Genomic DNA, 12,344 nt, shown 5'->3' on the forward strand with positions numbered 1-12,344 from the left:
GGAGGAAGACCTTGACCTGCTTGATGTCAAACCAGACTCCCAGATATTCCAAGGACAGAGGGTTTGAGATTGCTTTTGTCCAAGCTTACGACTCAACCGAGTTCCTGAAGTTGGAGATCATCCTGTTGGTCACCCGGAGACTCTCTTCCATGGATTTTGCCCGGATCAACCAGCCATCCAAGTACAGGTGCACCAGGATTCTCTCTTTTCTCAATGCTGCCGCTACGACCACCATAATCTTGGAAAATGTTCTGGGGGTGGTGGCTAGGCCAAAGGGCAGTGCCCAGAACTGATAATGGCAACCCAGTACCGCAAAGCGTAGAAAATGTTGATGTTCTTTGCCAGATTGGAATATGTAGGTAAACCTCGGATAGGTCCAGGGAGGTTAAAAACCGCTCATGATTGTACAGCCATTATCACGGAGTGTAGGGTTTCCATGCGGAAATAAATCACTCGTAGATGTCGGTTGACGCTCTTGAGGTCCAAGATGAGGCAAAAGGAACCTTTCTTCTTGGGTACAATGAAATAGATGGAATAACACCCCGCATTTTTCTGGGGCGCAGGTACTGGGATAATAGCCTTCATCCTGAGGAGCCTTAACAGGGTAGTCTCCACTGCCTGCCTCATGTGCTGGGAGTGGCAAGGAGATATCATGAATATGTCCAAGCACATATCCTTCTTGTATGACCTCCAGTACCCATTTGTCCAAAGTGATCTCAACCCACTGTTGGTAGAAGAGGGACAGTTGACCCCTTATCTCCTCGTTCCGAGGGTGGGTCGGGATGAACCTGAACCCGAGTCTGACCCTCTCTTGGGCTGCCAACTCCAAAAGAACTGAGACCTCCCAAAGGACCGAGACCTCTGAAATGTCTAGTTTCTATAGGGATGAAAGCATTGGGAGCCCCTGGATCAACCTCTCATGGGCAAGGGGCACTGTAACTGTTTTTACTTATCTTCTGGTAGCCGGGGTACTGGAGATTCACCCCATTTACTGGCCAGCTTTTCCAATTTGCTTCCGAAGAGGAGTGATCCTTTAAAGGGCATCTTTGTGAGATTTGCCTTGGAGGTTGCGTCTGCTGACCAATTCTGCAGCCATAGCTGTCTTCTGGCTGCCACCATTGAGGCCACTCCTCTGGCTGAGATACAGACTAGTTCCGAGCCCGCGTCAGCTAAAAAGGCGGCGGCGGGTTCCATAATCGCTCTGGAATTTGCCCCTGAGTTATCCACCTCCCGAGAGAGGAGCAGGCATGAACGAGCTACCAGGGAACAACAAGAAGCAATCTGTAAGGTCACTGCTATTGCGTCAAAGGCCTGTTTAAGGATGGACTCCATCCGCCTATCGTGCCCATCCTTTAAGGCAGCTCCTCCCTCCACTGGGATAGCTGTTTGCTTAGAGACGTCACAGACCAGAGCATCCACTTGAAGGAAACACAAACATTCTCTTGCTGCCAGAATCAGTGGGTATAGAGCTTCTAATGCTCATTCACCTTTAAAATTTGCTTCTGGGGCATCCCATTCCACATCAATCAACTCCTGGATGGCTTCCAGTACTGGAAAGTAGCAAGAGGCTTTCTGTAGGGAAATCAGAATGGGATTCTTCTTTGGTTCCATCATAGAGTCCACCCCAGGAACTCCCAGCATCTTCAGGGTCTGGGAAACCAGGGCCGGCAATTTGTCTCTATGGAAAAACCATAACATGGTCCGATACAGTTCTAAACTAGGGGGATTTCCCCATCTTCCAAGGAATCTGGATCCTCTTCTTCATCCGTGCCGTCTGTGTTCCTGCCAGGCATACCCTTGGTAGTTCGAGGCATGCCTCGAGGTCTGCCGATAGGACTGGGAGAGGGAGGGCTTACCAGCTGAGGTTCTGTCCAGACAGGGGCAAGTGAGGTAGCACATTGTGCCTGTACAAAGGCTTGAAGGCCTTGAAAGAATTCCATCCAAGAGAAGGCAGCCAGGTCCATGCCTAGCAACAGTAACATGGAATAGACTTAGTTTTTGGGTACTTGCCAGGTTCTTATGGCCTGGATTGGCCACTGTTGGAAACAGGATGCTGGGCTTGATGGACCCTTGGTCTGACCAAGTATGGCACGTTCTTATGCTCTTATGAGATACTGGGGTAAGTGCCGCTAAATTTCTCTCTCCCACGGATGACCCAGTACCGGGGTTACTCAGATCCAGAGTACTTCCGGTTAAGGCTGTGGCTGACCCATCCTCTGAATGGGAGGAGCCGGGCTTAGCAAAGTCCAGGGATTCTCCCTGGGCTTCCTCACAGTGCTGACATAAGCAAGAATCCAGGTCAGACTGTGCAGCCCTAATATGACAAGTAGCGCAGAGAGAAAGGCGCTTATGTTTCTTTGTTGCCGGAGCCACTGGCGACGGTAACTTCGTGTTCAGACGGCTCGCGCTTAAAATTTTATGCGCACAGATTTCAGGCGCCTATGCAGACCGCGGTGAAGTGCATGCAGAGCCCGAGCGCCCGGTTTTACTTGTATTCTGCGCCTAATAAGTCATGCGCGTATGTACACGCGCAACGTTATGTGCACAAAACATGTGCAGTGCCGACATGCACTGTGCGTACTGAAGCTCTATGGTGGGCAATACAGACACAAAAACACGCGCAAGATGGCGCTTCTGCATCCTACCATGCAGTATGCCGACCAAGCCTAAAGTGGGGCCTAGCCCATCAGGGGGCCACTCAACCCGCTTGGAAGCCTGCTTCCCCTTACACCAATGGGATTGGGAACGACGCCGGTAGAGTGTGCCAAGCAAGGAGACCGGAGGAAGTCTTACCGAAAACCCTCCAACATCTCTGGATCAGGAGGAAATCCTCTTCTCTCTTTTTTTTTGTTTCCTTACCAAGGCTCAGCACTTACTGGCTGAGTACAATGATGGTCTCCAGCTGCGCGGGGAGAGGGCTTTGGCCATCACCGCTGAGCTCGGCTTCCTGCACCCGCTGCCTTCAGCTTCTTCAGCAGGAAAGTCCACGCCGGGAACCAGCTATCGGACCAAGGAGCACCTGTGAGGGATCTCGGAAATCACCTCAGGAATTCTCATCTGGGGGAGGGACCTTTAGATATCATTACAGGAGAGTGGGACTCAATCTTTTCTCCAATTTAAAAAAAGAATTTCTTCTGCCAAAAGGTACAGCGATCCCCATAGGGAAAGCATATCCACGTGAGATGGAGAAATACTGAAGGGCTGAGGTCACTGTAGGGGTGTATCTAGGTTGACATCAGCTTTGAACTGACTCAGTCTCCATCTGCTGGCAGGGGAGCATAAACCCATTGGTCCTGAGTCCATCTGGCTACATGCTAGGAAAACAGAAATAAAGGTCAACAAATAATCTGCAGGGGTTACCCTTTTATTGGACTCAATAGGTTTTCATCTTGCTTTCGAGAGTTGTGCTCCCTTCTTCCTCTCGAAATCTAGTTGAAAATGAATTATGTTACTCCAATGAAAAGCCATCAAATACAGCCAAATCTTTTACCCTTGTTTCTATGTATTCAAGTGGACTAATATGGCAACCACAGCACATCTATCAAAAAAAAAAAAAAATCCCAATCATCATTCAAATTCTGCTCATGAATAAATATTTTGGGGTTAATTCCCAAGGAACACTTCATTTTCCTTCCAGCAGAACACAACATAACCTAGATGAGAGACTTGCCGACTTATAAATGCACCCAAAAGTTTACAGAGAGGATTCAAGACGTTGCTCTTGATACGTCAGACGTTCTCTCTTGGAGTGGAATTTTTCCCTAAATTCCCAAGTAAATGCTTAATCAATCTTCAAGGAAACCGGGTCATTTTATATGAGCTTGAGTGATAGAACAGCCAAGAGGAAGCATGTGGTGCCATATATCTCCGGGCAGGTTAAGTAATGCTTATTATGCAAGGAACCTACATCAAAAATCATTAAGTACAAATGTGTTGTTGGATGCATTCATTTCTCTTTGAATTTGTAGCTTTTCCTTTGTTTTTATTACTTGGATTTTTTCCTTAGGAGGGCTAAACAAAACATGTGATTAGGTTAATATTGTTCTTTTTAATTTTATTTGCTTGCTGTTTCTGTTGAGGAAAATCTTACCTCTTCTCTTTCCTGCGATATGTTATTTCCTGTCTGCTATTCTGAAATGCGTTAAATTGTTTTGTTTTTTTTTAAACAGCATGCGGTACTTGCCTCACACTTTGCCCCCAGATGCCATGAGCACTACCTCTGAGCTAGGGATCATGACAAAAGTCTCCGTGAGTGCCAGCACAGAACCAACCTGCAGGTCCACACAGCTGACTCAAACTTCACCGACGTCCTGTGCGGTAACTGAAGAAACTCCTTCTGAGCTCAATGATTTGTCTGTCTATGCTATTTTTTTCCATTTGCAAATGCACAAAAACTTAATACGCTAGAAAGTTAGGCACATTAAGTTTAAACAACAGAGAGACATAAAGACCAGCAGGAGCAGCCGACAGCTGAAGCAGCATGGGATGGGGGGGGTGGAATAGAGGAGGAGGAGGAGGAGTAAGATGGCAGAGGGATGAGAGGGGGTGTAATGAATGCCTTTGGAATATTGTGTGCGCTCCATGGACTGCACCTTTCCCAAACTTGTTTCTTACTGGACTACTCAAGTTCACAGGAAGCAAAGCAAACTGCAGGTAACTTGGTTTCTAAGAGATGGATCTGTCCACAGGGTCGCAGCGCCATCCCATTCCACCTGTGCATGCTTTTCAACTTGTGAGTTCCTTGCCAGTGCTCTCTGCAGGTCTCGCTCTTAAACCTCACTCAATCTTCTGATCCCAGCCCGGCTTGCTGCCTTATGTCTCTGAATATTTCAACTTCCCCTTTCTGATTTTCTGCAGCTGTCTGTCTACTTTAAACAATCTCATTTCTCAACTGTTCATGGCTATAAGTGAGGAGTCTTCTCACAGCTTAGCTGTATTTTTCGGTCTACTTTTCTTTTTATTGCTGCTGTTCTTACGCTGCCTCTCCCCTTCCCAAGGACTGAGGCAACATGCCTGACCTTGGTTGTACCCGGACAAGGGACTCACACCAGAGCCTCCCACAACACAGCATGCAGCGCTGCGACCAGAGCTACAGCACCAGCCCCATCCAGTTTTAATAAACAGCTCACCGAAAACTATGTATGCAATCTGTACAGCTGACACCGCCTACAAAAGGACCTGAGAAAGTAGCCGGGGTATTTGTTGCTAAACGTCAGGCAGTGAAGACAAATTGTGCGTGAATCCACCAATCACCAAGAGCTGTTCTGCTTTCAGAAAGTCAACCCACATTTTAGTTTAAAACTAGCTACTTGTTCTGCTGTGTCTCCTTGCGGGAACAAAAAAAACAATTCATGCAGTACAAAACAGTACAAAAAGGCACCCATCATGACCTTCAAAATAGCTACTGAAAATTGCCCACTCAGCTAATCTGCACAACAGAAGCTAAACTACGTAGGGTTGCACAGGCTGAATGTGTAAATCCCCTGTCCAACATCCAGGCCGGGGTAGGCAAATGCCGGGCCTCAAAAGCAACAAGTGGGCCTAGTCTGCAGCGCACCACTCTGAATATTCATCAGATATATTTGCATACAATCACGGTCAATTGGCATATTGTGATATATCTTGCAAGCCAGAGCTCCCTGTTGCTCTTGAAGTCCACAGCTCCATACCACGACACAGAAACAGCATCTTAATGCAATCAAAGGGCAGCATCCATGTCAGACTGTATATTTCTCCTGGTAAGAAACATGTATCTTGGCTCCTTACCTGCATGCACTCGTTTTTGCCCATGACGCCAGCCAACTGAAGGTAGCATTTGACTTGCTGCCGAATCTTCTGGAAACAGTCCACGATAGGGACCGTTGGGATTGTATGAATGCGGCTCAGTATGTCCAGAGCTACGTTCACCAGTCCTTGCTTTCGGCCAATCTTCCCGTACTGGATGATGGCTGAAGCAGAGGCGTGCACGCCCAGCATGGCGTTGTTAGAATTCGGATCATGCTGGGTGCTGTTTTCATAGGAGTTCACAATGGCTGGTCAGAAATAAGAAAAAGCAAACAAAAAAAAAAAAAAAAGAAATATGTAATGTCTATTTTATCTTTTATTTTGGTTAATGCTAATCATACAAAATGTGAAAAATAGATTCCTCTCCACCTCCCCCCCAGCAAATATTACTGCTACTTATTTCCATAGTGCTACTAGAACTGTAGCATTTCTTTTTTCAAAAAAGTCATTCCAATAAAGTCAACCAATATGCTCCCTAAATTTAAATACACCAATCCACGACTGCAGTATTATTACACTGTACTTTGCTCACACTATTTAAGACAAAAAAAAAAAAAAAAAGATTGCTAGGACACCATCGTGCCTAAACAAGTTATTTCCTCTGAATCAGCGGGACTTCCATTATCGGTTTTATCAGTTTCATTGTAAAGCCCCGTTGGCTACTTTTTGTTCCATGGAAACCGATGTGATGTTTTCTTAACGAATGTCGGTATACAAAAAACTTTAAATAAATTAAATAAATAAATAAATATATCAAACAATACATTTGCTGCTGGGTGGTCGTCTAGAACTGTATCTGCACTACCTGAAAGGCAAAAGGTCACGGGGTAAAACTACCCGCCAAAATCAAACCCAATATATGCCATTTTACCTTTGAAGAATATCTGGGATTAGACTGCAATAACAAAAGACCCATTTTTACACGTTTCAATATAGCAGGCTTTGGCTCACATAAAAGAGAACTTTACTTTGGAGCTTTTTTATTATTACTCATCGCATATTCCAACAAAGAAGCCCATGTACATATAAAAAAAAAAGTCAAACAATGTGCTCAGCTCGGTACATCGATTAGGACACAAAAAGGAGCTTACAATAAAGTTATTTTAAATTTCTTGTAAATTCCCCATGCTACACGCCCACTAGAACAGCGAACCAACAATAACGCCCAAACAGAGCAGAGACATCAACATCAGGACATTATGATAACAGTGAACAAGGAGAGCTCTCAAAGCACGTCTTCAGCGGAAAAAAAAAACTATGGCTTTAAATAATAGCACTTCACAGGCACATTTAGCACAGACTGTCACGGCCATGAATACCCAGCAGTACAATTTTACCCCCTGTACATGAGAGACCAAAACTAGCTGCAAGTGTAAAGCACTGTTTGTTTCTCACATAAATCTCTTGGATCTGGGAGGCTCTGCTAGGTGTATCTCTGCTGTACCTTGGTAATGATGCTGTCGCCACATGAAGATGCTGCTCCAGTGGGACAAGTCGTCGGAAACGATGGGAAGCCGGTTCCTCCAGGTCTTCACCACGGTCTTCATGTCATGCAAGCTGTTGTTCCGACCCAGGTTAGTGGGCTGCAAGCCTGCGTTTATTTGGGCCGCCTCCTGGAGCTCGATGATTTGCTGGGCTGCCTGCAACAAGGTCGGGGGGGGGGGCAAGAAACGTGAAACTACTGCAGGCCCAGGTCGGGTGCAATCACTCGCCACGCGGCCTGAATTACTCTGTGCAATACCTCAAAAAGCAAAAAAAATAAAGCAGGACAAGCGGCAGCAGTCACCTTTTATCAATTAAAAGTTCTACAGTAAAATCTTTACTTCTGAAATGCTTGTAATTTGCTTCAAAATCCCTTGATTTGGAAAGAGTATCATCAATTTCCCATTCCCTACCAGTCCCCAAAGTATCATCTGATTGGACCGTACATGCACATGACGGCTTTGTGACAGCACAGCCAAGACGGGCCAATCAGCTTCAGAGGTAATTACTTACACTTGCTAACATGACTGCTTCCAGAGCTATTTGCAAGAGAATGAAAGGAAGGTCAAGGGGACAACTCAAATGCCATTTCCAACTGATAGAGGGCGAGCATTCCTGACTCCTGGAGTTCTGAACACACACACATAGGATTCTTTTATTTGTCACATTTTGAGCATCAAGAAATACTTTCAAATCGGCTATTTTTAACTTCCAAAAGGAACACAGTGTTATGTAGGACTTGTAGCAGTCAATAAACTTTGATGAGTTGAATGGAGACAAAATGTTATTTATTTATTATTATTTATTTACTGTTTATTCTGCGTTTCCAGGCACTTCAGAGCGGATTACATTCAGGTACTGTAGGTATTTCCCAATACCCAAAGGGCTTACAATAGGAAAATTGGCTCTTACCTGCTAATTTTCGTTCCTGAAGTACCACAGATCAGTCTAGACAAGTGGGTTTTGCATCCCTACCAGCAGATGGAGGCAGAGAACTAAAAACATTAGGCACTGCTACATAACTGAGAGTACCACCTGCAGTTCCTCAGTATTGACCTGTATTCAAGCCAACTATAGAGTAACAACTCCTCAACAACTCCCTAAATGAGGGCAAACGCTAAACCCAAAAGGTGGAGTCCCCAGACAGAAAACTGGTGCTACTGATTTAGCAAAAGCACGGTATTTTTTAGAAATTATATAAGCACCAAGTATTTCTTTATGCTGCCTAATAACTGATTTAATATTACTCACCAGTAATATATTTAACCAACAACCTATGTCTAGTTACATCAATACACACGTGTATATGTTGTGTCAAATGTCATGTTTTTAATTATGATTTCTTTCATTAATTGGTATTGAGTTTTATACGGTTGTTTGTGTATTTTAGCCCCTGAGGCAGCCCCAAATGTAAGGGGCGAAACTCGGCCAGAGTCGGGCTCGTTTAAAAATCACGTCTCCACAAAATAAAGATTCTGATCGGCGTCTATTCCACTTTGTTCCCTCACCGCGTTCATAGACAGCCTTCCTTGTTGCTTTCTTGGTCCTTATTATCTCTAGGACTCATTGGTCCAAGGTAATCCTGGTGCACTCTTTGTAAAACTGTGATAAACAGCCTTCCACCGCCATCTCGAGAGAGAGTGGACCAGCCTGGCTTCATTGTGAAGCCTTAGCGCCACAGGCCACCTGGTTGTATCCCTCTCAGGGAAGTCTACAGGCGCCTCAAAAGGACTGCTGCCTACCAGACCTCTGGTTCTGCCCCGAAGACAGTGAAGAACCCTTATTGGGACGAAAACCACCGCACCTCCCGAAACCTAGAGTGAGGCGGAAAAGGCTTCCTGACTGTCATCTTATCCTCCGGCAGCTTATTGCCTTTAGACTCCCCCGAAACTTTCATCAATTGTTTCAGGTCCTCCCCGAACAATTTTCCTTCATTTAAAGGGACGATTACAGAGCTGAGACTTGGACCCCTTATCAGCTGACCAATTCTGCAACCACAGCAGACATCGCACATTCCTGGCCAGAGTCCACTCAAGTCATAAAGTACGTCAGCCTCATATGCAATCCCGGCCTCCACCTAAGTTGCCTTAGACTTCTGGACCCAGTTTAAACAGGCCCTTTGCATCAGACTTCCACAGATCGCCCAATGAATCTCTAGCTTACAGTCCTGCTGTTTAGGCTGCCAGTATTGATCCTGACAGGCCCTTGGGAACCGGAGGCTCTCCTACCAGCCTCATCCCCCTCCCCCTCCAGAAATGAATCGGGGCATAGCACTGCTGAATTCAGCTGTTCCAGAGCCACGCTGGCCCAACAAGGTTTCCTGCTCTGGGAAATCACTGTCGGGAGAGGAGGGGAACACTGCCCAACGTAGCCTCTGGCTCCCTGAGCAGCCCAAGCCACGAATAGAGGAGCCACACTGCTCCCTTCACAGCCCAGGCCTGCTCCGATGATCAAACCACTGCTGCTGGAAAAAAAAAAAGTAACTTTTTTTTTTTTTATTAAAGAAACAGCAGCCTAGCAAAGGAAGAAAAAAAAAACAACTTCTCTGCTGGCAACACCTCTGGGAAGGAGCCTTCAGGGGATAAGAGAGAATCAGGACCCCTGGCTGTCAGATCCCTGCATCTGCTGCGAGCTAAAGCTGATCAGGGATTTCCAACCCCCAGCTCTCCTAAGGGACGGCCCACGAAGGAATCTAACACACCTCAGGAAGCGACTTCTAACTTCTCTTCTTCTGTCCCTTCTTTCTTAACTGCAGGTTTGCTCCTCTACCATCTGCTGGAGACAGAGAAATACTGAGGCTCTGCAGGTGGCGCTCTCGGTTATGTAGCAGTGCCTCAAAGCTTTTAGTTCTCTGCCTCCCTCTGCTGGTAGGGATGAAAAATCCACTCGTCTGGCCTGATCGGGGGTACGAACAGGAACTAAGTTTGTACCTGAGGCAACCTGGTTTCCCTGCTACTCTAACCACTAGGCTGGCTAGCTGGCGAGGCTGAATTAGCATTTTGACAATGAGGCACACATTTTCTCATCTTATGTTTGCCTGTTGATTTTGCAACCTGATGATGCTTAGAACATATGATGTCAAAGACCTATGACTTCACCGCCTGTAATCTATTAGAGGTCAATCCTTAGTGGGCCAGCGAGAGCGAAAGTTACCTGGCTAACTTTGTTTGAATAGTCCACTGCATCTGGCTGGATAGGTCTGCGGCTGAATATACCCAGGTAACTTTAGGCCAGTGATTTTTTTTCAATCTAAGGTAGCTGGTTCCTCTGGCTGGTGCAGAATATGGTCGCTAGCTGGATACATTTTAGCCAGGTACTGAATTATCCGTGTAAAAGCCTAACGATGAGCGAAGCAGGAAATCTAAACCGCGGGGTTTGTCCAGCCGACTTAACTGTTGAATACTGACCTCTCGGCTTTTACTACAGAACCCCTGATTGTAACTTATTTGATTCCATATTCCTTTTTTTTTTCCGGTAAGGAGCAGACTGCGTATTGCACACTGGTGCGGTATCCGGTTCCTGACAGCCATCAATTTATTTGCATTTTCCTGTAGCAGGAAAACATTACACGAGAGAGCCTTAGGCGCGTTTATTTCACTTCTTGCAACGTTTCAGCACGGTGGTGGTAGAAAAGCACTTATGTGGCAATTTCAAATCTGCCTGTCCGGAGGCGTGATTCCCCCCCTCCCTCGAGTGGACCGATCAGGGTCAGCTTTGGAGTGAAAGCCAAACACAGGCCTGTGATGTCCCTCTGTCCTACCATCCCCACTGTAAAATGACCTCAACCTGATGCAGCTTAATCCCAGGCAACACAATACAAGCCACACATTCATTCTCTCCATCATATCTCCAAAGGAAGAGACAATAACATCTACATTCACTGCTAATCAACCAAAATAAAATAAATGTCTAAGAATCGGTTCGCATTTGCAAAGTCAAATCTCCTGAAATAAATTAGGGAAAGTAATCTTTTTTTTTTTTTTAAACCACAATTATCACAGTATCAGCTCACACAATACTTTAACCTTCATCCTGCTCCCATTCATCATGTAAATTTAATTTTCTTGCAGGTATTTAATCACACGCTATCTGATATTAAAAAAAAAAAAAAGTAATTACTGCAGCTGCAAACTCATGGCTGAATTTGTACCTTTGTCATTCATTGCTTATTCTATTAAGCAGACAGTGAGGATGCAGGAAATGATTATTGAAAGGAAAAAAAAAATATACACTACCTTTAACAGTCATTGCGTACCTGAAAAGCATTTAAACCTTTTCACTTGGCAACGTTTGATCCACTCGGGCTGGGGCTGGCCCTGCGCGCTGCGTGTGCCTGAATTCCTGCACGTACACAGTTAGCACTGTAATTTTTTTTTCACACACAGCTATGGGACCCTATTTGCCAGAAAAATCACATTAGGATTGACAATTCTCCTCGGCAAGTTGAATGCCAGGGTTGTACTTGGGATTCTAGAGACAGAAAAGAAGCGCAGGTTCTTGATTTTGAGCGGGATCTGCAATGATATTCAATGCTGGGCTCCCAACTCTGCAGCAAGAAGAGAGCACGATGACTGGTTCCGATTTTAGGTACAGATCTGGGGGGGAGGGGGACGCTCTTCTACTGACAGACAAAGGTGACTGGGGTCAATGCTTCTTTTCGCCATCCTCTGGCTCACCACCAGCAAGCAGCCAAACGTGGCTGAATACAACGTACTTTCAATCTCCCTTCCGCCTGACTGATGCTACAAATTCTGCAAAGTCAGTTCAGCAGTCACATAGCCTTCCCAAGGAAGCCGGAGTCTAAGCCAAACAATTCTCCTGCCACCGCTCGTTCTCCGTCTTCCCCCCAAGGCTTGGGGGGCACACTTGCGGTACTCTGTCCCCTTCTCAGGTGGTCAAGTCTGCTGGGCCCTACGACAATGTCCCATGCTCGGTGACGTTCTTCTCCAATACACCTGGCCCTATCAGGGCCTCCGAGAGGTCAAGATGAAGAAAATTACAGCATAAAATGCCCCAGGAGGCAGTAGTTTGTCTCTCTCTCTCTTTTTTTTTTTTTTTTTTTTAAACAAGCAACTTTA

At 45.7% G+C, this 12,344-nt stretch overlaps 1 protein-coding gene across 5 annotated transcripts in view; it reads right to left on the reverse strand.

Annotated features, from left to right (window-relative positions):
• TRRAP (transformation/transcription domain associated protein) overlaps positions 1-12,344 on the reverse strand; it is a 252,240-nt gene that overhangs the window by 88,792 nt on the left and 151,104 nt on the right. For all 5 annotated transcript variants that reach the window (XM_029576431.1, XM_029576433.1, XM_029576429.1 and 2 more), the window contains 2 exons: positions 7,229-7,424; positions 5,767-6,032 (listed from right to left, as the gene is read on the reverse strand). In XM_029576431.1, the coding sequence (XP_029432291.1) occupies positions 5,767-6,032; positions 7,229-7,424 (462 nt within the window). The remainder of the gene's footprint in view (positions 1-5,766; positions 6,033-7,228; positions 7,425-12,344) is intronic.

The sequence above is a fragment of the Rhinatrema bivittatum genome, chromosome 14 (assembly GCF_901001135.1).
Source record: "Rhinatrema bivittatum chromosome 14, aRhiBiv1.1, whole genome shotgun sequence".
Taxonomy (NCBI): Eukaryota; Metazoa; Chordata; class Amphibia; order Gymnophiona; family Rhinatrematidae; genus Rhinatrema; species Rhinatrema bivittatum.